Source organism: Lycium barbarum, chromosome 7, assembly GCF_019175385.1.
Source record: "Lycium barbarum isolate Lr01 chromosome 7, ASM1917538v2, whole genome shotgun sequence".
Lineage (NCBI taxonomy): Eukaryota > Viridiplantae > Streptophyta > Magnoliopsida > Solanales > Solanaceae > Lycium > Lycium barbarum.
Genome location: NC_083343.1, coordinates 12006429 through 12033285, shown reverse-complemented (window position 1 = coordinate 12033285; position 26857 = coordinate 12006429). Strand labels below are relative to the sequence as shown.

The 26857-nt window shown below is 35.3% G+C and overlaps 4 protein-coding genes across 4 annotated transcripts; all 4 read right to left on the bottom strand.

Annotated features, from left to right (window-relative positions):
* Nucleotides 1-3922: 3922 nt before the first annotated feature.
* On the bottom strand, nt 3923-6219 carry LOC132603133 (F-box/kelch-repeat protein At3g23880). The gene is made up of 2 exons (XM_060316044.1): nt 5946-6219; nt 3923-4387 (listed from the first exon to the last, which is right to left on the bottom strand). The coding sequence occupies exons 1-2, from the start codon at nt 5958-5960 to the stop codon at nt 3986-3988; spliced, it is 417 nt and encodes a 138-aa protein (XP_060172027.1). The 5' UTR covers nt 5961-6219; the 3' UTR covers nt 3923-3985.
* Nucleotides 6220-8323: 2104 nt separating this feature from the next.
* On the bottom strand, nt 8324-14690 carry LOC132603132 (12-oxophytodienoate reductase 3). Its single transcript, XM_060316043.1, has 5 exons — nt 14432-14690; nt 12963-13103; nt 11626-11756; nt 10262-10444; nt 8324-9423 (listed from the first exon to the last, which is right to left on the bottom strand). Exons 1-5 carry the CDS (start codon nt 14497-14499, stop codon nt 8765-8767), a joined length of 1182 nt encoding a protein of 393 aa, XP_060172026.1. The 5' UTR covers nt 14500-14690; the 3' UTR covers nt 8324-8764.
* A 4816-nt stretch (nt 14691-19506) lies between these two features.
* On the bottom strand, nt 19507-19926 carry LOC132601282 (36.4 kDa proline-rich protein-like). The gene has a single exon (XM_060314381.1). It carries the CDS (start codon nt 19924-19926, stop codon nt 19507-19509), a length of 420 nt encoding a protein of 139 aa, XP_060170364.1.
* A 2808-nt stretch (nt 19927-22734) lies between these two features.
* LOC132601281 (uncharacterized) lies at nt 22735-25807 on the bottom strand. Its single transcript, XM_060314380.1, has 4 exons — nt 25761-25807; nt 25284-25385; nt 24995-25232; nt 22735-22941 (listed from the first exon to the last, which is right to left on the bottom strand). The coding sequence occupies exons 1-4, from the start codon at nt 25805-25807 to the stop codon at nt 22735-22737; spliced, it is 594 nt and encodes a 197-aa protein (XP_060170363.1).
* Between the last annotated feature and the right edge of the window lie 1050 nt (nt 25808-26857).

Here is a 26857-nt window from a genome sequence, read left to right as displayed (position 1 = left end):
ATGTAGTTCTACTTCAGATTTATATAATCTAAATTTATCCATAACTTCATCTTTAGAATGGAATAAATAAACATAGCATAATCTTGTATAATCATCTATGAAAGTTGCATAATACTTCTTTCCTCCTATGGTGGGAGTGCTATGCAAGTCACATGCATCACTGTGAATTAAGTCTAATTTATTAGAACTTCTATCTACTTTAGGAAATGAATTTCCAGTGATCTTCGTAACCATGCAAGTTTTGCACTTATCATGATGACCATCAAGAACATGAAGTAATTTTCATTTAATCATAGTATGCATTCTTCTAAAATTAATATGCACCAAACGATTATGCCATAAATCAGAAGTAGACTCAACAATATAAGCAGAAACATTCATTTTATTATTAAGGTTGATCTTGAACATGCCTTCGTACAAATAACATTTGCCTACAAAGGTTCCACCCTTAGACAACACAAAGTTATCGACCTCAAAGACAAGTTTGAAGCCGAACTTGTTAAGCAAACCACCAGATACAAGATTTTTCCTAACTTCTGGTACATAATAAACATCATTTAAAACAAGCAATTTCCCTGAAGTGAACTCAAGTTCCACCGTTCCTTTGCCTTTCACTTCAGCCGTTGCATCGTTTCCCATGAACAACACACTTACATCTTTGACAGGCTCTAGTGTCTTGAAGAGACTCTTATCCTTGCACACATTCTTGGTAGCCCCAGAAGCAATATGCGACATCATCTTGAATCAGATTCACTTCAGAAATCATAGCCACAAAGGTGTTGTTTTGGGCTTGACCATTTTGGTTTTGATTCTGATTCCTATTCTGGCTTCCATTCGGATTTTGATTCCTTTTCAGATGGCCACATTCTGCTTTGAGATGCTCAAATTTTCCACAATGGAAGCAAGGACCCTTCTTCTTGAAGTTCTGGCCTTTTGGTTTCATAGATTGTTGCTGTTTGCCTTTATTGTTCTTGTTATTGTTGTGGTGATTAGGTCCTTTGCTTGACTCTCCATCCTCCACGATGTGGACCTTGGAGAATTCAGAATTCACTTCCTCTTACTTGCGATAATCCTCTTCAATTCGAAGGTGATTTTCAAGTTCCTCAAGGGAGATATCCTATTTCTTGTGCTTTAAGATTTGTATTTACATATTTCCATGACGGAGGAAGTTTATCAATAATGGAGGACACAATGATGGTTTCATCCATCTTCAACTTACATTGCTCAAAACTTGTTAGTATACGATTAAGTTCATGTTATTGACCCATAATAGAATGATTATCAACCATTTTATAACTGTTAAAATGGCTAACCAAAAACTTCTTGCTGGTTGCATCTTCGGACATGTATCTGGCCTCCAGTTTGTCCCAAAGCTCATTTGTAGTGGCAACATTCTGATAAACATTGAACAACGCATCAGACATTCCGTTTATAATGTGGCATTTGCAAATGTAGTTATCATTCTCCCATTTCTGCCTTGTACGAATTTGCTTTCAGTGAATCATTATGTTACAGGCTGTGTGTCCACCAAACAGTATATGAGGGATTTGGTCGTGTACCTATTCCCTTATACAATGCCGTACGAGAATCAACACCAGATTTTTACGTGAAAAACTCCTTGCTCAAGGGATTAAAAGCCACGACCTACCCCTGTAGGATTTCAACTCCACTAACTGAGCAACTGAGGTTATAACTCTATCATAAGCTAAGAATTAACTCCCATAATCCTTCATCCTTACAATAAAGCTTATGCAACCCTCACCCTTGACTACCCCTAGCTAAGGACACCAATACACCTAGACTTACCCTAGCCTAATGTACCACTCAAAGGCACCCTTTGAGAATTCACCACAGTTACTAACTCTAGCCACACACTAATAAAACTAAGCTAACTCTAGCCTAGTGTACCACTCAAGAGCTTGTGGAAGCAACCTTGAGAATTTTGGACACCTACAAACAACTTCTTTTCACAGAAGAGTAGGTTTACAGTATAAGCACTAATGAAAAAAGACTCAACAATCTAAGGACCTAAAACATCTTCAGTTCTGGTTCTTCAGCTTGAAGGTAACTTTGTTCTTGAGAGATCTTGAGAACTTGTATCTGCAGCTTTGCACGATTTAGATTTAGTTCTCGAGTCTGTCAAATATGTTGCCATCATGGTGTATTTATAGTGGGAGAATCTGGAGTGAAAAGAGACCACCCTTCAATTTTGACCTAAAGCACGAGCCAGCTCATTGCTGACTTGTGTGCAGTAAATGGCTCGGTTTTACAGTTGTCTCTGCTGACAGTGAAAGGTGCACAGAGAGCAGACTACAGACCAGGCCTCTTATCTGGTTCTGAAACAGTTTGACAATCATCAAAATATGAATGCACTTGGAACTATTAGTTTCCCCCCTTTTTGATGATGACAAACTCATAGACTGATGATCCCCCTGAGAACCAGCTTCCCATTTGTTCCCCCGCGAAACAGACCATCATTGTCAAGACACCTGCAATATGTTAGCAACATAATATCAATTTCAACTGGAAGACAAAAATTGACACAATATCATCACATATGTCTTCCAATTTTTCCCTCTTGTTGTGAATTTTACAGCATCACAGTCATTTATTCAACATATCTTCCCCGTTAATCTCTCTGCAGGTTACCATGTTGACCTACAATATCTTCCCCTTTTTGGTTTTATCAAAAAGGTTCATAAGTATATACCCTATGAACCATAAGTATACACGATGATAGCGTATGGCGTAAAGATAAAATAATTGTTGCATTCATCAGATTAATTTGCCCAAGGATGAAGTAATAATCATTATCCAAAAGCAGTAGTCTAGACAATACACATATGATAGTTAAAGAGTTAAAACACCATGTCATAGACAGAGGAAAAATAGGGGAGCTTGAGGGACTGGAATGTGGAGGACGGAACAAGGAGAGGAATCAGGGAGCACGAGCAAAGGCTTTCAGAACATTATTCACTTGCTCACTAGCATCTCTTTGATTTTCAATCAGCTTATCACGAAGCTCGTCCACCTTCTCCTTCAAGCGAGCATTCTCAACTTGGAGCTCAGCATTTGCACGTACAAGCTCACTACTAGGGCCGGGTTCACATGTTTGTTCAAGCAATAGACAAAGTCATTAGAATTAGAAGTTTTACATGATCTTCGGAAAAGGAAAAAAAACCCTCTTAATCATGCATAAGCACATATTAAATAGGAGCAATAGATAAATTTATCAGAATAGGAGGTTATTACATGATTTTCGGAAAAAAAAAGTGTCTTTATTAAATAAGTAATTTTGGAGAGATCAAGCTCTCTGTATAAACAATTCCTTGACTAAGGACAGGTTCAGGCCAAAGTTCAAATGGTCCTCTTCTGGATGTCCAATATAGAGAAGTAATACGTAATGGTGTTAGGCAGCGTAGTAGCACTTCACCATCCGCAAACATATATTTCGGTTTGACTGAACGAATATAATTGGTATCTTGTATTGTAAGCAATTGAGTCCAAGATTCCTTGACACCATAGTCTTTCATTACCCACAACTTGAAAGTGCCAAGCTGATCTAATTTATGAGACGTAGAATAATAGCAAAGCATTCCTCTCAACACTGAAACACCATGGTCGAGCCTTAAGTCGGATATATTGCACATCCGCTCTAGCAATGGTATTTCTCCGTACACCTCATTTGAAATATTAAATGAAACGATAGTACAATATGCTGACTTACCAAGCCAATGAAATGCTCCATGTATAAATGCCAAAGAATCCATACCACAATTTAAATAACCAGACGCACAGCCAATGCCAGTAGGATAATCACCAATTTTTCTCCAGGAACCACTTTTTAGCGCAAGAATTTCAGCGGATACTTTCTCAGAATAATCTCTATTCAGGTCAACCGCTAGGATCTTATAGTCATCACTAGTTGCGTCGTATCCCAATCCATATACCCAATCGCCCAGGTAATATCCTGGATAGGGAAGTACTATTGATTCTCTTGTGGAGGGTTCCAGAGCAGAAGGTGCCTATCAAGTCTATCACACGTTGAGAGAAGAACCAATCCATCACAACAACAACATATCGTGCAAGCTGGTTTGCAGTTTGAAGGGCAATCAAGTGTTTGTTCATCCTCAACCCCTTGAACTGACGATAAAGAGAAACAAGAGAATTTAACCGCAAAATTCGATTTCGCGGGGTGTTGGGCAGCAAGAAGTTTTGGGGAATTTAGATCATTCTTGGCACGATTGAGATGCTTCATCTTAAAGAAATGATCAGAGATTAATGCCTTCCAAAATGGTGAAACACATTTGAATCGCTGAAGAGACCGCACGGATAACCTGTTGAGGATCTCCATAATTATTTCCTCTTGGAAGTGAATTCCCCTGGCCTAGATAGTTCAAGGAAAGTGTGTAAGTAGTTCGCTAGTTGAAAAGTTTAAACCTTTCGAGCTATAAATATTTTAAAAGAAAGCTACAGCAACTAGAGTTCAAAACATGTTTTCAAGCACAACTTGTACAACTAACCTTGAATTGGTTGAGAAGGTCGCCCAACAATTACAACAAATTGTTGTTCCAAATAAAGAATACTTGTGGAATTTCAAAGTAAAGTTTTAGCGTTGATCTGGTCATTGTGTTTTTACAAGTAGTACTATCATTTAATAACTTCGTTGAGGGTAAAAAGAATTTAAAGTACAAATACTTCCTTGAGCAATTGTTCAACTTTCTTCAGAAACTCATATGCAACAGTTCTTTTAAGAAGTAGAAAATTGTAAATTAGATAGTGAGATTATAAAAATCATCTGATCCCTTGTGCAGAGATAAAAGCTCAAGGCACTATCCCATTCGAGATAAAAAGAAAGCGAATAGTTAGTCAAACTAGACATCTTAAGAATACTTAAACTAGGTGCTTTCAAAACTAGGATGATGACATCTAAGACTAGGAGTGACAAACGGGCGGGTGGGGTCGAAAACGGGCTAAACAAAAATGGATAAAACATCCGACCAGACCATGTTTAACTCGGATAAAACATAGGTTATAATATAGATATTCATATTATCCATGGTTTCAAGAATAGTCAGGTGAAAATATAAGCTAAAAGCCAAAATAAGCTTAGTTTCTCAGAAAGTAAGAACTCGTGAAAAACAACAAGCAGACTAAATGGGTATTGATCCATATTATCCATTTGGATATTCAATTTTTTTAGCGGATAATATCCATATTTGATCCATTTTTAAAAAGTCAGTGATCCAACCAATGTCTATGGGTCGGTTTGGACGGTTACTGGTTTTTTTAACCATTTTGTCGGACCTATCTAAGACGATGATTTCTCAAAAATTCTGAGGAGTTTTGATGAATGTTAGTTCAAGTAGTTTCTCACTCATTAAAGTAATTACGCATAACTCTCTTCTTTTCAATCACGAAACATCTTACTAGGAACTAATGAAAAATGTTATAATCTTTAAGGTGGGTTTGATATGACTGAAAATATTTTCCAGAAAATGTTTTCCTATTTTCTCTTATTTGGTTACACTTAAATCCTGGAAAATATTTTCCTCAAAATGTGAGAAAATGTTTCCGTAAAAATTTGAGGAAAAACATTTTCTGGATTAATAAAAACACACCAACGCATTCCCCAACCCACCCCCGTACGCCCTACCCCCACCTCACCCCACCACCCAACACCTACCAACCCAAACCACACCCCACCCCACCCCAAGCCACCCACCCCCACACTCAAATTTTCTTTTTCATATATTTTATTTCAATTTTATAAAAAAATTATAAAACATGGAAAACAAAATTCCTACCCCCACTACCACCTCCTCTTACTCTGTGGAAAACATTTTTCGTCATACCAAACACACCCTTAATGTCAATCATACACAAGTGAAATCTTTAAAGTCAAAATAACAACGATAAAACTGTAAGTAACACCTTGAACTCACCTGATCAAGGGCCATCTGAACTGCACTATTATTTAACACCTTCTTCCCTGAAATTCAATTTAATTTATGGTGTTATCATAGAGGAGGATAAATCAAAATATGGTGAGCAGAGTTAAGCTATCCATTGCTATTAATTTGATTGATAAGATTTTGCCATTTTTGTATTTGCATTGGATTTTTGTATATTTGGATCGAAGCTTTAATAATTGATATGACTTGTCCTTTTGTGTCATCTTTAGGTATTGCTAAGCAAGACTCGATATTTTCTGATTTGGAAATTGCTTGCTAAGGTTTTTATCTCTAATGCATTCTATTCGGTACTATTTAGAAATTATGAATATACATGTTATTTAATACTTTCTCCAATTTAATATAAATGAATTTTTGGCACTTTTTTTTATGATCCAAAATGAATGAATTTTTTAAAGTTCAAAAATGTATTAATTAATTTTTTCCAAAATTACTCCTCTTTAATGAGTTTTTTCAACTATAATCAAATCTCAACATTGATTATCTCTAATTTTAAGAAAAGTTTGGTAAGAAACAAAAGAGTGATATTGACAAATTACCCTTTGATTAGTGTCTTTAATTAACTTTCTTACGGGTGTGCCACATCATTTATTTTGGAATGGAGGGTGTATAACAAACCAAACAGTCCATAAAAAAAATGTTAGCAAAACTAATCCCAACAAACCAAACAGTCCAAACATTCTATTCTTATACATCCTACTTAATAATATTGTTGCTGAAAATAATGTTGGTGTTGCTGCACAAGTTGTTGTTGAAGAGAAAAAGGAGGAAAAGAAAATTGACAAGGAAGAATCTGATGAAGAAGATTTTTTTTTTTAACTGAGAAGAAGATTTTTTTTTTGAACTGAGAAGAAGATTTCAATTTTAGTCTTGAGTTTAATTTGCTGTTATTTTGGGCAGGGATTTTGTTTTTAGTTCTTTTTAGGTTGGAAGTTTTGTTGTTCAACAAGTTGTTCTAGCATAGGTACGTATTACGGACCAAATTCAAATTGTGTTAGTATAAATATAAAGTATTATTTACTCATCGTTAGTTTCACAGGCGGAATAAGAATTTGAAGCTTATTGGTTCAGAATGTTGTGGAATTGAAGAAACGAGAGAGAAAAAAGAATGAAAACTCTTTGTATTGATTCTTGCATTGTTTCTTACATTGAAAATAAAATACTACATCACTAATTATACATAACTAAAAGGAAAAAAATAAAATCAAATAGATACTAAACTAAAAGGTAACTAAATAATATGTAATTAATGTAAATCATAGACTTAGAATGAAAATAAATATTCTAGAATATTCCTAGAGTAAAAGGAAAATAAACATTCTACCACTAATGTAAATTATAAGATAGAAGGAACGTAGATTTTAACACAAAACTCTAATTCTTCTAAATTTCTGAGTTTTAAATTAATATTTTATACATATTCCAAAAGTTTCTTAAGACAAAAATATAATTTAAACTAAAGTTACTGGTTTACCGAACCGGTAACCTGCACTCTAGCTCAGCCCTTAATTAGCTTGATCATGAAGAGAAAATTTGCCTAGTTCTTCCATCATTATATATGCTAATTTCGACAAGTCGAGGGCAGGACTAGGTTGATGCAAGAGGATTCAACTGAATCTCTTTCTCAAAAAACTACGATGTGCAAATAAGGCAAAAAAAGAGTTTTTTGGCATATATATAAGCTTTTCGAATTCTTGAGACGATTCGCGTAATGCCAACGGTAGTTCAAAATTTGCTTTAATTCACATATTCAAATTCAAGGTGTAGTCTTGCATGTTTTTAATTCCGCATCAGTTCCCTCAGTTGCAATACAATTTTACGTGGATCCTTTATTTGCTGAATTTGTGACATGAGTATGAGTTTAACTTCTATACATTGACAGTCTTAATATATCATCAAATTAAATTGATTTTGTAACATGTAATTGTTCATAATAAGTCTGATCTTAAATTGGAAAATCGAACAAATAACCAGCTATAATCAGTTAAACTACATTGATGGTTTTAAATTTCTAAATATTGACGGTTTACAGAAGTAAAAAACCTTATTGTTGTGGCAACTTCTTTGTATTATTGTCCCTGAAGCTGATATTGCTATTAGTTTTTTTATCACTCCTGTTTTATTTTATTTTGTATTTAGACGTTTGAGATATTATATTCGTAAAAAGTATAATTGATGTTGATACTATTGACTTGTTACTTGACTAAAATTAGTGTACAAGTTTCAAAGTCGGTTGTCCTCCTTTAATGCAAGATAATTTGCCAAAGGTTAATAAATTTATTAAGATAAAAATATGGAGCGATGTATAAGCAAATGAATTAAAAGATGTAATGAAGAAAAGTAAAAAATAAGAAAGAAAAAGTCTTATTCTTTCATGCCGCAAAATACATGGAGTATTTCTTTGCAGGCTAAAACAGAATATAGTACTCCTATGCTTATAAGAATACTAACTTTAGAGCATATCTAGCTGATCACACCATTTGTTTTAATTGTACAAATTTCTCCTTAAAATATGCTTCTTCACAACCTCAAATAGATGCATATACAACTAACAATACCTTCTTTACTAATAAGTTAAAAATGGAGCACAAAGCATCCCGTGTTAGCAGGATCCGGGAAAGGGCCGCACCCCTAGGGGTGTGACATAGACAGCCTATCCTAATGCAAGCATTAGTGGCCGATTCTACAACTCGAACCCATACCTATAGGTCACACGGAGACAACTTTCATTACTAAAATTGCCCAACAAAATCAGGCTTCACAGTTCATAAAAAATCCAACTGTTTTTCTCACAGACGCGACAACGGTACATTGCTTCCATTTCCTTGAAGGAAAGGGTAATCTGTGTATCCCACAATCGGATCTTGAGTATAGAATGTCTTCCTATTATACTTATTTAGAGGTGCATTAAGCTTCAATCTCGTTACCAAATCGGGATTAGAGATGAAAAGACGACCATATGACACGAGATCAGCATCACCCTGTGCCACAGCCTCAATTCCAAGCTCCCTAGTGTATCCGCCACTGCAAATGAACGTCCCCTGATATGCGTTTCTCAAAGTCCTCATTAAATGTGCCTCCTCCTCTTCACTGCCAGGTCTGCCCGCTTCGGCTTGCCCATAGGCAACATATCGTGGCTGTGTCACATGAAGATAGGCAAGTTTGGAATCAAATTGGAGCTGGATTTTGTTTAGCCTTTCGACAACTGCTAAGCCTAAAGTGAGTGGATTAGAGTCCATGGCGTCGAGATGATCTATTGCTGGTGAAACCCTCACGCCTACACGATCAGCACCTATTGCTGTGACGACTGCTTGAACCACCTGTGTAATGAATTTGCACCGGTTCGTTAGTGATCCACCATACTCATCTGTGCGGTCATTTATCCCATCTTTCAAGAATTGGTCAATCAAGTAACCATGAGCTCCATGGATTTCAATACCATCGAAACCTGTAAATATTTGGATTATCAGGTGGTTAGATAAAATGCAACAAGATAGACAACAACAAAAATGTAGCAATAGATGATATCTACCAGGATGAAACTGTATTCTGTGCTGATGCCAGAGTCAAAATCTATTTTTCCGCAAAAGTGTGCTGATGACTTTTTTTCAATGTTCAATATATAACAGTTACCTTTCAAAAAATTGTTTTTGCTCATTACATCAGACTTGATTAAACCCAAAGTCCATATGTTCCCCACCATGCTATGCATTGACCAGCTTAGCAAACAAATCATTTCATGGATTAATCACTAAGTCATGTTTGGATAACAATGTCACTAGCAGGAGTTTGGTGGTCCAATCTAAGAACCATCTCTGATTTTAATTGTTTGAATCTTTTACTTTACAGGATGGATGAATCAATCAGTTCTTGTTTTGGTTTTTGGGCAGAAAGCTTTATTATCTTGCCCTGTTCTTGCTTCAAAAGAAAAAACAAGCTATATTGGTACTCCCTCTGTTTCAATTTATTTGTCTTACTTTCTTTTTTAGTCCGTTTAAAAAAGAATGCCTCTTTCTAATTTGGCAACTCTTTAGTTTCAACATCTCACATGGCATGTTTAAGACCACAAGATTAAAGGGTATTTTGGTACATTATACATATCTTTAGTTTAAGACCACAAGATTCAGAAGTCTTCTTTACTTTCTTAAACGACGCACCCAGTCAAATTAAGACAAACAGATTGAAACTGAAGCAGTATGAAACATTACGACCATAGTAAGGAATATATCTTGAATCACTTATGACTTAACAGAGAATAGGATCAAAGTGAGATATCCAGAACTAACCTGCTTCAATAGCATTCAAGGCTGCCTTGCGATAATCTTCAACCACTTGTGAGATCTCATAGGTTCCAAGAGCTCTTGGTTTTGGATAAATCCCATAAGTTCCATCTGGCATTAGTATTCTCCACCGCTTTGATATTGGCTTCTCAGTGGATGATATTGGTGCAGCTCCACCAGGTTGATACACTAATGAGTTGAAATATGACCTTTGTTATATAACTCATCTGAAACTATTAACTTCTATGTTTGAACTGTTAAGAGAAATGGAGATAAAGAGAGGAATGGACATGCAGTATTAATAGAGAAAACAGAACTTGTTGATAGCAAAGCAAAATGAAATGAGGGAAGAAACATGTGCTCCAGTCAACAGGTTTTTCATGCACTACCTCTAAGAGAATAAACCATGCATCTGAGATAATATTTTTCTTTATAATGGTAGTCTCTGAACTAAGTTGCGCACATCTCGACTATTTCACAGAGTACCTTTTTACTTCCCACCAATCTTTATAACGGTGATATCCACAACTTGTTTATTTCACCATGTACCTTCTATCTCCCACCAATGCATCTAGATAATATTTTTCTTTATAACCGTGGTTTTTGGATTAACTCGACTATTTCGCTGAATATCTTCTATCTCCCACCAATGCATCTAGACAATTTTTTTCTTTATAAGGTTGGGTCTGGACTAGCTTGCGCACATCTCGACTATTTCACCGAGTACCTTCGACCTCCCATAATGCATCTAGAATTCTAGACAATTATTTTCTTTATAACGGTGGTGTCTGGATTAGCTTGTGTACCTCGACTATTTCACTGAGTACCTTTTACCTCCCACCACCGCTCACTGAGTACCTTCTTACCTCCCACTGTCGTATCTAGACAATATTTTTCTGTGGTGCCTGAACTAGCTTGCGCACACCTCAACTATTTTATCGAATACCTTCACCGACCACCAACGCATCTAGACGGTATTTTTCTTTATAATTGTGGTATCTGAACTAACTTGAGCACACCTCAAATATTTTATCGAGTACCTTCTACCTACCAATGCATCTAGACAATATCATATTTATTACGGTGATGTATGGACAAACTTGCGCACGCCTTGACTATTTCGCAGAATACTTTTTACTTCACACAAATACATCGACACAATCTATTATTATGGTGGTGTCTTGAACTAGCTTGCTCATACCTCGAGTATTCAACAATTACTTTCTACCTCCCACCGGTACAAGTACCAAATTAGTTGCAATACATCTAGAAAATATTCACGATCCTAATTTAATGTAAATGTAACAACTTTGACATAATATAAGTGATGCCGACAAGACAATTTCTCTCATAGGGTCAAAGTGTATCACCTTCATGAGATGCACGACCAACATGCCACAGCTGACAAAATATGACAGAACCCTTTGCATGCACTACATCAACTATTTTCTTCCATGCTTCTACTTGCTCCTGTGTGAAAATCCCCGGCACATGTGGAAACCTGAAACCCAACCACATGATATATCAGGAAAAAATTTCTGAAGAAACAAATTTGATAATGACCCTTTAGACGTAAATACGTATCCGCATTAGGTGTACACACCTAACTAAATTATTAACCTTAAAAGTCAACTAATCAAAGTGAAAATATATATAACTTAGCTGGTTAAGTGTTAAAGGATAAGTTTTTACCCTCTAAACTATGTGTTGATCTCACTAATAAAATATTCATAAGCATTCAATGGAAACAAAATGATAATGTATGTAAAGGCCCATAACTTTGTTACAAACATTAAATGCTTCAAATAACCAATGAATGATTCTTTTTGGTACTCTTTGAAGTTGCAAAAGTAAATTTAACCCTCAAATACTCCCTTTTATCATTACTATATATTTGAAAAGCAACATTCTCTTCTTCTACTATAAATTCTTAAAATATTTTAAACTAAAAAATGTAATCCTGAAGAGTATGGCTTTTTATGCAATCTCAAAATTACTTCCTCTGTGCCACTTTACCCATCCTACTTCCATTTTTATTCTAAAAAGAATGCGTACATTCTTGATTAAAACTAAATTAACTCTCAACTTCTCATTTTATCCTTATGACATGATTTATAGTCATACAAGTATCTTCATCTTCTTTTTCTGAAAAAGTCATACAAATATCTATAACGTGTATTACATCATAAACTTCAAGAATATTTACCTCTTTGTGACAAAGAGTAGGGAAAAGAACTACTTCCTCCGTTCACTTTTACTTGTCCACTATGGACTTTACACACTTTTAAAAAAAATAAAAATGAGGTGTATATTTTATCATGATACTCATATTAATTGATGTATAATTGCTTTGGATTTGAAAAACAATTTGAAATGAGTAATTAATGCTAAGAACAAAACAGAAAAATAAATTATTTTTCTCTTGATAGACGAAAGTGAACAAGTAAAAGTGAAAATCTATTTATGAAATAGTGGACAATTAAAGTGAACCTAGGGATTAAAAGAATCACTAGTGGACACTACCGGACCCACAAAATTCCACTAATAAAGTTAGTTGTCAAAGAAGAAAAAGAAAATAGTAAGTGACAAATATACTCGTGCTAACAGGACATTCCCAACAGTGCAATGAGGGGCCACGAGCAACAATAATTGAATATTTTGTTTACCAAAAAAGCCCCTAAAATTTAAACAAATATACGAAACATACCCAGCAGAACTAGGAGAAATCATAGTGCCTTCAGTTATGAGAAATCCACCATCTGTTGCTCTCTGCCCGTAATACTCAGCCAGTGCCACTTGTGGAATACTGTTCAGTGCTCTACACCTTGTCATCGGAGCCAATACAACCCTGCCACGTGTCAAAAGGTCAGATGGATTTAGAATTTTAACTTTATGAGTTTTGTATTTCAGAACAACGTCAAGTATTACTCTCTCCCTTTACTTGTCCGACTTGGCACACCCCTAAGGAGTCCTAATGACAATTTTATTATACCATCTCCTAATTATTACTAAATGAAATCAATTAAATATACTTTAAAAATTGTTCAACCACTAACAACTCCTTAGAGTTTCCAACCCAATAAGTAATAATCCCTCATTTATGTGATACATCTCAGAAATGTTACGTTTCTATATGTAAAACTAATTTAATTTGAAACTTTCTCTTTTATCCTTAATGAAACGATTACCACCACACAAATATCTATGACTTGTTTTCCTCTTTTATCCTTAATGAAACGATTACCACCACACAAATATCTATGACTTGTTTTAGATCACAGATTTCAAAAGTCTTCATTTCTTTCTTAAACTTCAAGTCAAGTCAAACTATATCGCATAAATCGAGACGGAGGGAGTAATAAGAGTAAAATAGGTATGAAATGGTAAATTATGTTTTTGTATCCCAAACTAGAGAAGTTATTTAATGAATTTCGAGACACAAATACACAATTTGAACAAAAATTACTATGTTGCCGAACTCGTATCCGAGCTTCTAGCTCCGCCCCTCGTAAATACGATCCCATCTCAAGGGTAAAATCGTCACTAAGAATTCAACTTCCAGATTTTTCTAATCAGATTTTTATATGATTCAATCTTCTAGGTATGTAATTTACCCATTTTGAGCTGTAATTTTGTTAGATGATCCATACACAAATATCCTTTTCGATTCTTGATCAAAAAAAAAAAAGTTTAGAAAAAAAATGTTATAATTTTCAGTACCCATATTCACAATTGAGATTCTTGATCCAAAAGAAATGTTATAATTTTCAATTCCCATATACAGAAATACCCTTTTAGATTTTGAAATTTGTTACATGATCTAAATACGTATAATACACCCTTTTCGATTCTGGCTCCAAAAAGCTTAGCAAAATCTGTTAATTTTTAAGCTCTCATAATGGAACTTGCCCATGTTAGCACTCTTAATTCTTTTGATATTTTTCATATGATTCAAATATAAAAATACCCTTTTCGATTCTTGTTAAGAAAAGCTCCAAAAAAAAAAAAAAAAAAGAGTACAAAGCTTATATTCTCTTATTGTTTTGAGATTTATATTATCATATGATTCAAATATATATATATATAGATACCCTTTTTGATTCTTGTTAAGAAAAGCTCACAAAAATGTTACAAAAATTTAGCTATGGAAAAGAAAAAGAAAAAAAAAAAACTGACCTGTGAGAAAGATTAAACTTTCCCATCTTGTAAGGAGAAAAAAGGGAATTGCTTCCATCTTTAGCCATTAATTTTGGAGGATCTATGTAGAACTAAGAAAAAGAGAATAGTGATTTTTTTTTCTTTTCAAGAATTTATTTTTTAGGAGAATGGGTTACAAAATAATGGTGAAATTGTATGCTTTTAATGGTGTGAGATTTAATGGTGGAGAGTGGGGGTCGTTTTCATGGAAGTGGAATTGAAAATTCAAGAAATAATGTGGTACGATGTACATATGGGAAATAATATTATTTGAACATGACTATATTGCTGTTGACTATGGTCTGTGAGTAGATTTTGAGGATCCGGTTGGTCGGTCAATAATTTCACTCTGCACGAACCAGGAAGGAGGTTGGATTGTTGGATGTATTACTTTAGTGGTCGTTTGGTGCATAGCTAAAATTATTCCGGAATTATAATTTCGGGACTAATTTATCTCATATCTTGGGACTATTTTATACTATCTAGGAGATGGAATAAAATAGTCCCAAGATAAGTGGTATAAGAAAGTATATCCCAGCTTATATTATGAGATGCATTTTATACTTTGTTTGGTATAAGGTATAAATTTATCGTGGGATAAATTTATAATTTCTATCAAATATGATATAAAAAAAATAGTGTTGAAATATTTCAACTTATACCATGTACCAAACGACCCCACTACTTAATAATATACGAGGCTATGAGGATGCTTTTGTCGTCCTCACGGGGTTATAAATGTCATTTTGTAAAGTCGATTTTCTTGAAGAGCGTGCACTCTGTGTTGATGAGTTAATTGCACATTTTGCATATAATAATTATGAAAAAGCCAGCAGCCTTTTAGTTAGGTCCGCTCGTCCCACATTTGAAAAGTAACACGTATTGCCCAATTTAAGATTATTTAATGTTGATTCGTTGATGCTGCTTCTTTTTTTTTTTTTTTTGGTAGAACAGATATTTTATTAGTACTAGAATATTACATTTGTAGTAGTAGACACTGAGTCACTATTAGTCATAGCGATTACATGTAAGTTCCCTAGACTAGCCAAATTATTACAAGTAGACAACGAGACTACTTTAGTAGAGGACTCTCCGGCTTGATCTGCTTGTAGTACCAGCTGAGCGGAGTCGGAGGAGATGACACCACAATTAATTGATTACATATTGGCAGCCGGGAACCCATTTTAGCCAAAACATGAGCACATTTATTCCCTTCGCGGAAGCTGTGCCGTACCACTGGATTTTGCAACCTCCTCAACAGGCACCTGCATTCATGGACAAGCGATTGATAGTTAGAACATGAATGTTGCAAAAGCTGTAAGACTTCAACAGAGTCCGTTTCTATTTCTATTGGGACAAGTTGGTGTTGATCAGCAAGTGCCGGGCCTTGTAGCAAAGCCTGCAGTTCTGGCAGTAGGTGATTACAAGCAGTAATTTATCGTATAAATGTTATAGCAGATGGTATCGATCGAATATCAGTTGAAATGGGCCACCAGGTTACCTTGTATAGAGTAAGAACGAGTTTAGGGGTGCTTGATCAGTAGTGGTCGGGTACTCGTCACGGCTCATCGGCTTGGACTGTGACAAAAGTGGTATCAGAGCATGATTATAATATCGTATTGCAATTATAGTTGCGATTATAATATCGTATTGCGAGGGATTTTGGCTTAAATCTGAGGTGGATAGTAAAGATTTCGCGGTTTCTAGCGGGAGTGTGATTTACGAGCTTGGAAGGGTAAACGTTGAATCGCTAAGGAAACCGAAAGGTTCAGGTAGTCAGCTGAGTGAGCCAGACCAATAAGACCTCTCCTCAGCCGCAGTCAGTGAGCTCCATTTGGTTTGGAGCTGTAGCCTTTTTGGTATGTTATTTTTTATATGTAGATATATAGGTATGACAGGGCCTTGTCCTGTCCTTTCTACAGTTATACTCTATAGAGGTCTGTAGACATTTGTATATAGTGGGGATGTCGTGCGGCTTGGGTTGCCTCTTATTTCTGTGTACAGTATATGTAGTGACCAAGGCGGTCTGTGTTGTCATCCTTTGTTCATATGCTTATATATATATATATATATATATATATATATATATATATACCATATGCATGACTTATGAGATTCCGAGGTAAAGTTTATCGTATAAATGTTATAGTATATGGTATCAATCGAATATCAGTTGAAATGGGTCATCAGGTTACCTTGTATAGAGTAAGAACGAGTTTAGGGGTGCTTGATCAGTAGTGGTCGATCACTCGTCACGGCTTATCGGCTTGGGCTGTGACAGACATAAAGTAAATAAATAAAAAATTCCCATCTTTAATTGTTGAAGTTTCCTCTGACTGACGATCCTTTAATTTCCGATGAAGATGCCGTTAACGATTACTTAGCAGATCTCTTTGTTTCGAGCGCCGCTTTGTTTAACGAAACCTAGTGTGAATTTCACCTTTTGTTAGCCATAGATGTGCTATTTTGAGACTTCATCATGCTCTTGGTGATGGAATTTCACTTATGTCAATGTTCATTTCTTGTTGCCGGAAGTGTGGAGTTGGAGGGAGGTAGAAAATATTTCTCGCCGATGGATTTGGTTACTTCTACAGTGGATTTTCTGGCGGTCATTCGAATTTTTGAGGCCCCAAGAGAATGCATTGTTTATACGTTGTTATACAAAGCATATACATTATTTATACATCATGGATAGTGTATAGGATGTAACATATAATAGTGTATAAAAGCGTATATACATCATGTTATACAGATTCTAAAAACAAAAAATAGAAAAATGAAGAGGGTTCTATGGTAGCTCAGGAAAGAAAGCAAAAAAAAAAAAAAACATCAAAATAGATTTGGCTTCACAAAATTCAATGTAAACATATATTGGCTATTTTAGATGTAAACATTTATTGGGCTATGCTCATTGTAAACTGTTTGTTTGGACAGTACTTATGGGTAAGAACCCCTATTAAATTTAGAGTCATTGGACCAATTTTGAAGTAAAAACATGTTGGTGAATTTTCACAGGCCAAATGTAACAAGACAAGTTCTACCTATCAATTAGAAATTTTCAAGATTTGTGGCCAAATATTGGCAACCACTTTTTTTTTTTAAGCAAAGAAGGATTTGACCATAAATCCTTGCAATTCGTTAGAATTTGGCCACAAATTTTAGCAACCACAAGTTTTGTCCATTAATTTAAAATCCTGGTCACTTGTCGGTAATGGCGGACCTGCCCCTAGAGTAGACGGGTCACGTGCCTCCAGTAACCTCGGAAAAAATATATGTATATATTTTGATTGGCACCCTCATTCACAAAGGTCGAGTAGTTGCACTGGTTTATACAGGGTGCACAAATGATCCTTTAGTGTGCAGACCTGGGTTCGATTTTCCCTCCAGCATCCGCACAAAATGTTCTTGGCGACATTTTTATAGCCAGAGACTAGTAATGGCCCCACTTCTCTCAAATTCTGGATCCGCCTCTGCTTGTCGGGATTTTGCTATATAATGATGGCAGCAATATTTTTTTGTAAGACACTTTTAATCGAGGAGGTCAAAATTTAACTAATTGTAATGAAAGACTATCTGCGCAAAATCGTCCCTTACTAATCTATGTACCAAAGTCAAACGTAGGTCGATTTTTTAACTATTAACCTTTTAAGCACCCCTTAAAAGCTTTTTTCTATATGTCCATGTGTAAAAAAATAGATTTTGAAAAAATAAAGAAACAATTTATAGAGGAAGAAAATTAACAATACACTTTTTCAGAGTGGGCTCTTCACTTTTTTGCAAAAATTAAATTGAAAACGATACACTAATTTTCATAAACTAATTACTGTTCTACATAAGACAAAAAAATAACACTAGTACCAATCCACAAGATAAAAGTAATTGGAGCTAAGGTTGTTGGGAAATGAAAACAAATCATACATTCAGACATCCTCTCATGTCGAATTAGTCCACACAATCCTCCAAAATCTTATAACCTGCAACCTGCAATTTAAGAATAATTTATGTCTCAAATGAGTTTTAGCAAAGGTTAATGTCATAAAATTTCTATTAAAATTTGAAGTTTACTATTCAACAGCACATAAAACAAGAAGTTTCACATGATTAGAAAATACAGTATATAAATATACTTAAGGCACGTGACCAGGATGTATTGTTCTAACTATCTTTTGACCGAAAGTGGAAATAATCAAAATCATTGCCCTAATCTCCTAGAGAAAACTATATTATCCTAAGCATTATTAAGTGGCGGGGCCAAGAATTATGACAAGCATATTTAATTTAAAAAGCAAAAAGATACAACAATATCACCTCGGAATTCAAACCTGCAATCTAATGAGCTACCTTTGTCACTTATACACACTTAAGTTTTTCGTTTGTTAACCGGATTCAATAACTAAAAGATTTCTTGTGTAAATTTTATGTGGCACAATTTTTTTATTAATTCGATTAAAAAAGAATGATATCTTAGTATATTTGAAAATAATTTAACTTCAAATTTATACATTTTCCTTAATGATGTGCTTTCACAAGTTCCTAAAGTTTGTCTTTTAGCTTCAACTCGTGCACAATCAAATTACAACGCAAATTAAAACAGATGAAGTCTCTTATAAAAAAAATTATTTTACCTTATTCGCATTTTACATTTTTCCGACGAAAGGGATTCATTTGAGGTCCTTTCGACAACATATGTTTGGCGTGAATTACTTTTAACATTACTAGTTTAAACTTTAATGTTTCTTTGACTTTCCGAAAGCAATAATCAGTTAAATAGTCCAAAACAAATTTGTAATGCAAGCTAGAGATATACATAGGTTAAAAGGAATAAATTCCATAAATAATCACTTTCCAGACTCTATAATTGAAAAATAGCCAGTGTCATGAATTTTCAAATTTCACATGTACAACTTCAGGATATTATAATAAAGTCCTTTATCACATGTAGAATTTGAAACTTCATGACAGTAACTATTTTTCAATAACAAGGATCGAGAAGTGGCTAGTAAAAGCTATTTCTGCATCAAAAAAGGTAAAAGATTACATACTTAACTCAAAGTCTACAAAGAGCAAGTGTAGCCAGGAGGTGGAGTTTTGCCACAAGTAAGAAGCAACTGAAGTGCCAAAGGTACATAAAGGTTAAGATTCAAAAGCTTAAGCTTAAGAGTTGTGCAAAGACAAACTGCAGCTTCAAGTTCCACAAGCCCTTGAAGAATTGGACAACACTTATTAACAACAGGGTTACCAAGCCCAATATGAACAAGCCCACCAAGAAGATCCACACAGGCCCCAAGTTTGATAGTATCAATGGGGCAAGAAGTACTAGACCCTGTTGGTGGTGATGGATTATTCACAGGTGGAACAATGGGATTTTTCTTGTGTTTTTTGCAATGGCCACAACCAAGAATTGGAGAAAATGAAGAAATGAGAAGTATGGAGATGAAAAGAAGAGTTGTTATGTTGGTCTTTGAGGACTCCATTTTTTTTGGTTGTTGGGAGGAAAGGGGATAGGGTAAAGATTTTGGTACAAAGATTGATGATGTTATATAATTGATGATGGTATATAGAAGAAAATGACTTGTATGAGTGGTGGAGAAAGCAAACAAAAACCTAAAACTTTTGCACGTGAACAAGGGGGCTCTATTATGGTCATATGCAAATTTTTGCTAGCGTAATATGGGAAAAGCCGAAATGGATTTAAATTATATACGCTACAACGTAATTTTTTTTGTACAATATGGTTTAATTTGCGATAGCAGGTCGCACTCAAGCTGAGGGTTTTCCGGAAATAGCTTTTTTACCTCCACGAGGTAGAAGATAGATCTGCGTACATTCTACTCTCCCTAAACCCACTTGTGAGATTTCACTGCGTATGTTGTTGTAATGTGATAGCAGGCCTCATGCCATTTTTTTATATTATCATTTATGTAATTACCCTGTAAGTGATCACATTACGTAAAAGCTTTTTACACTGCATACAGTGTGTAGAACTTAAATCCCTAACTGAAATGTTCTAGCTAGCATACACACGGATTTGATTGGAGTTTAATTTCTATAAACTGACATGTAAAAAAAAATTATATGCTATCTGGTAACCTTTATAAATTAACAATAAACACCAATATTTCTTCTGCAAAAAGTGAAATTAATAACTTGAGAAATAATTACAAATTACTGACTATAAAAGGTTTAACGCTAGTGTAAACATTTTGTACAATGTTATCAGTATATATGAGTTGAATCCCAATCTATGATATTCTAACTAAATCTTCATAATTATTCCATAATCATGAGTATCAATTGAAGTGCCTCCTTATGTAGTTTAAGACTCATTCTAGCAAGTTTTTCCTCCATAAGTATACAAGTTGAATGTGAGTGAATGAAGAAATGAGAAAAGTATACTCTAACTAAATCCTTCTTAATTATTCCACAATCATTATTATCTTGGGGGACCCTTTTTGTTTTCTTACAGTGTGGAAAGGGGATAGATAAGGCAAAGATGTTTTTTTTTTCTTTTCCACCCGGTGTCCGCCACCCGCATTGGAGTTCGACTATATCCGAATTCATGCCGCATATGATCCATTTCTGGGGAAAGCGCTCCCTACGAAGGATTTTCCATATCGAGGGCTGGAACCCGAAACCTCTGATTAAGAGAGGAGCAATCTCATCCTCTGCCCACATCCTTTGGCGGGCAAAGATGTTGGTACGAGGAGTGATGTTATTATATATATATATATAGAGAGAGAGAGAGAGAATGAAACGACTTGTATGAGTGAAGTGAGTAGTGGTGAAAGCAAATTGTGAAAGCAAACAAAAAACTAAACTTAGCACGTGAACCACTGGGGCTATGATCACATGCCAATGTTTTTCCTAGTATATATTAAATTAAAATCTGGCATATGTTTGAATATCCATTTCACTTTTACTTAAAAGTTTAAATTATATGCACTGTAGATTATCATTAAATTTAGTGAAAGAGTCAAAAAATTATAGAAGAAACTCAAGAAGTTACTAAAATGTACATCACACCTAATTTAGAACCCAACCTAAAGCAATTTTTTAAACTCTTCTTTTTCATTAAAACTAAAATATTTTCCTATGTTAAGGAAATTTAACAATTTATATATAAATAAATTATTTTACCTTATTTACTCAATATAATTTTAAGGGGAAGGGAATGCAATTGAACCACGTTGACAGAAGTTAGCTTCAATACTGATGAGATTAAGTCCATAAACAACTGTAAGAGGAAATCATAATAAGATCTTCATAATAAGTTTGATATGGTAACCTAGAAAATAGAAAAGAATAGCTTGCTACAATTGGTTAAACTAATCCATGTTGCGATTATTCATAAAAGTAGAAGAGTAACCTGCTACTAATATCTAGTAGGCATTTGACCATGTAATTTAAAATCATGATTTGATATTTTGATTTTAAATAAGCGTTTGTTTCTGAAATTTATACAAATTTCAACTTCAACTTCAAATTATGATTTCAAATCCCAAATTTTTCAAAAAGTAGGATTTGGATCTTAACGAAGTCACTTGAACAGCTATACTTATAGGATTTCTGTATCCAGAGGTGTGAAGGAAGAGTTTGTGCTTCAATCTATGTGCTATTGAATGTAACAATTTATTATATTTACAAATGTGGAGGCAAATTTAGTTTTCCCACGGTATAAATGGGTTTAAAAGTAGAAACGATGATGTTGCTGCTAGTTTTTATTTTGTACACAATCTATTTTAGCTAATACCACTGCTTGTTTGTCGATTAATGATATAGAGCCCGTTTGGATTGGCTTATAAGTTGCTTATAAGCTTTTTTCAATTTTTTTGAGCGTTTGACTGGTCAGCTTAAAGTCATTTTGTGCTTAAAATAAGCTCAAAAAAATAATTTGGCCCATTTGACTTAGCTTATCTAAAGCAGCTTATAAGCTGAAAACAGCTTATAAGCCAAAAAAAATAAGTTAGACTACCCCAAATAAGTTAGGCATAAGCCCATCCAAACAGGCTCATACTATCAGTGTTGTAATTCAAGAGCTGCCACGATAGTCCATGTGCTCTTAGTTACAACAACAACATATCCAGTGTAGGAGTCTGGAAAAGGTAGGATGTACGCGGACCTTACTTCTACCTTTTATGGGGCAGACTACGTGCTCTTAGTAGGCACCAATAATTTGGGGACTTAGCATGCATATGCGAGCTCCCAACCAATAATTTGACATACTGGCCCTCAGGCAAAGGTCCTGTAGCAGTTACAGTGACTGAAGTATGACATTCCCGGATTCAGACTCCAAAACTTTCCTCCAGTTCTTGTTTTCCCAGTAGTCTAGAGGAGGGCACAAATTTCGCGTCATCAGGACAGTCAAATGATTCAAGCTCCAGAGAAGTTACAGAAAACTGGCTGCCAAGTGCAGATATGGTTCTATTGATGAATTCTAGAAGAGATATATAATCCTTCATGCGGCAGATAAAGTCCAAATGATCTCTTGCCTGAGTAACCAATAGGCAAACTCTCTGTCAGAGACTTAAGCAAGCAAATTCTAATGTGCATTGGAAAAGTAACTTGTGCAAACAAAAAATAGTGAAGAATCTCATGAAAATACAAATGCTCTATGTATGTTCTGTGGCTAAATGTACCTTTTTTTTCTTTTCATAACCGTGGTGTCAGGGTCAGCTTGCACGCACCTCGACAAATTACACGGGATACCTGCCACCTCCCACCAGCAACAGGTACCAGGTAACTCTGTCCACTAAGGCTAGAACGATGGGAAGAAATCACCTAGTGTTTTTGTCTCTGCTGGAACTTGAACCTGAGACCTCATGGTTCTCAACCCACTTCATTGACCACTAGGCCACACTCTTCTGTGCCTAAATTTACTACTCCATTTATTGAGGGAAGAGAAAAAATATATATGGCCATGAAAATATTCTATTAATGAATACCTGAACAATATCATTCTGTTAATTACATAGCTGTCCCAACTGTTGCAACCTACAACAAGAATGAAATTTGGTATCGATCCTAAAAACGGCTGAGATTATTCTGCCAACATCTTAAATCGCAGTGTTTCCAGAAACAAAATGTTAAAAAGTCCGCTGCACCATCAAGTTCTTCAAAACAAAAACAAAAAAGACGCTTACAAGATTATTTAACGAATAGAACAAGGAACTTGCAAGAGTATAAGCAGACATGTCGATAGTCAGGAACTCGTTTTGGAATTTTGAGATAAACCATATTCATCCTCTCATAATCCCACAGAAAGGACGTATGATGAACCCAACGGCCTTTTGTGATAGATTGAGCATTTCCCCAAAACTTGCAGTTGCCAAAAAACATAGGTCTGTGATCATGTAAAAGTGCAAATATGAAGTTGGTTGTCTTAGAAAGTTGGTGAGCAAAACATAAAACAAGAATTCCTCAAGTCATATCAATGTGGGCAAACACACACAGTCAGACGGACAACGATAGGGAGAGAGGGAGGGGGGAGGGGGGATTTAAGTATTCAACGGGAACCAAAAGCACAGAGAGGAAAAGAATAGAACATTGCTAACAAGAAGAAATAAGAATACAGAAAAAGAAGCATCCAAGTGGCAATCCAATGAATGGGATTTTTCTTGACAGGAAGTTAGGAAGAAAGTATGTGAACATTATCTAATCCACAAATAATTAAATTTGTATAAAAGGAAGCTCCCTTAACGAGTGCGGCGTAAAAGTTCTATCTGAGGACAATCACCATCACAAAATAGGTGCTTACTATAGCATCGTCCTAACAGTCAGCCTTAGTTTTTAGCCCCACTAAAGCACAAATACATTGTCAGCTAAATGCAACTTCTAGTTTTTTTCCTTTATTAGTCAAATAAGTTTTACTCCGAGGACATGACCTTAGAGAGGAGGGTATAGAGGACTTAGATTAGAGTAGAAGGCTAGTAGATAGTCTCGTTAATCCTTTCATAGTAGGAGTCGCATTATCGCGCTATAGTTTCTTGTGCTTCAATTTCTGCTACTATCTGTTATTTCCTCTACTTTAATTATCTTATTTTATCTGTGGTAGCTACTGTCCCTTTGCAAACTACTTCATCATGGCTTAGTCGCTTTCGTTATTTTCATTTTCATATCGCTTTGAATTTCTTGGCCTTATCTGACCTCTTTTTACGCTTTCTATTGAGCCGACGGTCTTTCGGAAACAGCCGTCCTACCTTGGTAGGAGTAAGGCTGCGTACATTCTAACCTCCCCAGACCCCACATTATGGGATTTCACTGGGTTGTTGTTGTTGTTGAAATAAGTTTTACTAATATCAAAATAACTCAGTGTCATAAATATATAGTGCAAAAATACATACAGCAAGCATAGGCAAGTGTTTCCTCCATAAAAAAGTTTAAAACCAAGTCTGTTTTTTTTTTTTGGACAAGTAAAAAGTGAAGTGTTCTTTCTCCCTTTTTTTTTTTTTTTTTTTTTTGAAGGTTCTTGAAGAAGAAAACCTACAACACTTCCTGCAAGCTGGACAGTCAACAATGAACAATATCCTGGAGCAAAAAAAGTACCATTTTCATGAAGAGAGAAATCTCCAACTCCTTGAAACACTTTGCTATACAGTTGGCTGCTCCATGACATGATGGGCCTAGGATATGGTTGTACACTAGGGAGACCATCCGTGTAGCATATGAAGGTGACGAAAATTGTCTTGTATCGACAATTACAGTGCCTCCTCCAGTAAACCGCTTAACTACTGGAATCTTGTCTTGCAAAACAGAACCGATTTCAAGAAGTTCAGCTGGTTTTCTGTGACAATGGTTAATGTTATTATATAAATTAACTCAATCCAGAACATACAGCAGTAAAGTTCTATCATTACAAGCTATGGCATTCAAGCACTCATAACTTCTTGCATCAATTTTGAACAAATAGATCAGAATTTGCACACCAGCAGTGTAGCTATGGCATTCAAGCACTCATAACTTCTTGCATCAATTTTGAACAAATAGATCAGAATTTGCACACCAGCAGTGTAGGTATACTTCCATTTGTGTGTCATAAAGACACTGATAACAAGGCAGCTTTTCCTCTTTCTGATATCGTGTAGACTCTATAAGTTGACGACATTAGCTCACTAAGTTAAATCAACCAGTAAGAATCTTTACAAGTTATTCTTGACATGTAAGAACATACTTGATTCTGAGCCGAGAGTCTATCGGAAATAGCCTCTCTACCTCCCAAGGTAAGGTCCCCACTTGTGGGATTACACTGGATATGTTGTTGTTGTTGTTGATGTGGACATATTTGATTCATAGAAAATTTATCTCTGCTTACCTTTTTTCAGAAACCACGCCGATGCTGATATTCTGGAATAATCCCATTCATTGATACTTTTGTTTATTGAGCTGTTAGAGGTATCATGATTATTAAGTAGATGTAAATGAAAGTGACACCACACTCATCTTAGTGCATCCATTATCCAGTGTGAGATATAGAAACAAGTGGCCTTTGCCTCTTGCTCTTGCAACTTTTTGTGGTACCTAGGAACATCTTGAAGATCCTTCTTTTATTTTTCTTGGGATAACTAAGAAATCCCCGAGAGCCAGTGGGACGCGGTACGAAACCCGGTGGATAACGGGGAGGGGTTTCCACCCTTTTCGACTTAAATACTATGCTTTTGTTTCCGTCAAGGTACGAATTTGTGACGTGCGCCTAACCAACTTGAAGACCCTTTTCAAGCTACTTTCTGATATGTCTGGAGAAGAAGAAGATTCTCCATCTCTTTCTTCCCTCCTCTGAGGAAGAGTGAACATCCTAGAAATTCGGATAGCACCCCAACCAAATCACCCTAATAACTCATTGTTAGAGAAACTTTTCAAAATGCATACCCGCCCAAAATCACTTCCTACTATTCAAAGACTTCTAAAACTACAATTATGAAGCGAGAGCAGATACTCCCTCTTTTTCAATTTTGTTTGACTTATGTTTCTTTTTAATCTTTTAAAAAAAAAGTCACTTTCTATATTTTAGTAACTTTTTACATCCTACGTGACATTTAAAATCACAAGATTCAAAGGGCATTGATACATTACACGTATCTTTAGTCTAAGATCACAAGATTCAAAAGTTTTCTTAAATTCCGTGTCGAGTGTCAAACTAAGACAAACAAATTGAAAGGGAGGGAGTAACACAAATATGGGCACTTTTTTTTTTTTTGCCGTAACTAATATGGACACTTTTTCTCAGCCTCACAGAGACAAAGTGGACCATGCTGAGCACAATGCAGACTTGCTAAGTTGCTGGATCAAAAGAAGAGGTAACAAAAGTCAGTGGTGGAGGATAATACCTCAATGCATCTGGTGGACTGTTTGGAGAGAAAGAGATGATAGATGCTTTGAAGATAGATCCAATTTCATTCAAAAAGTCAAATG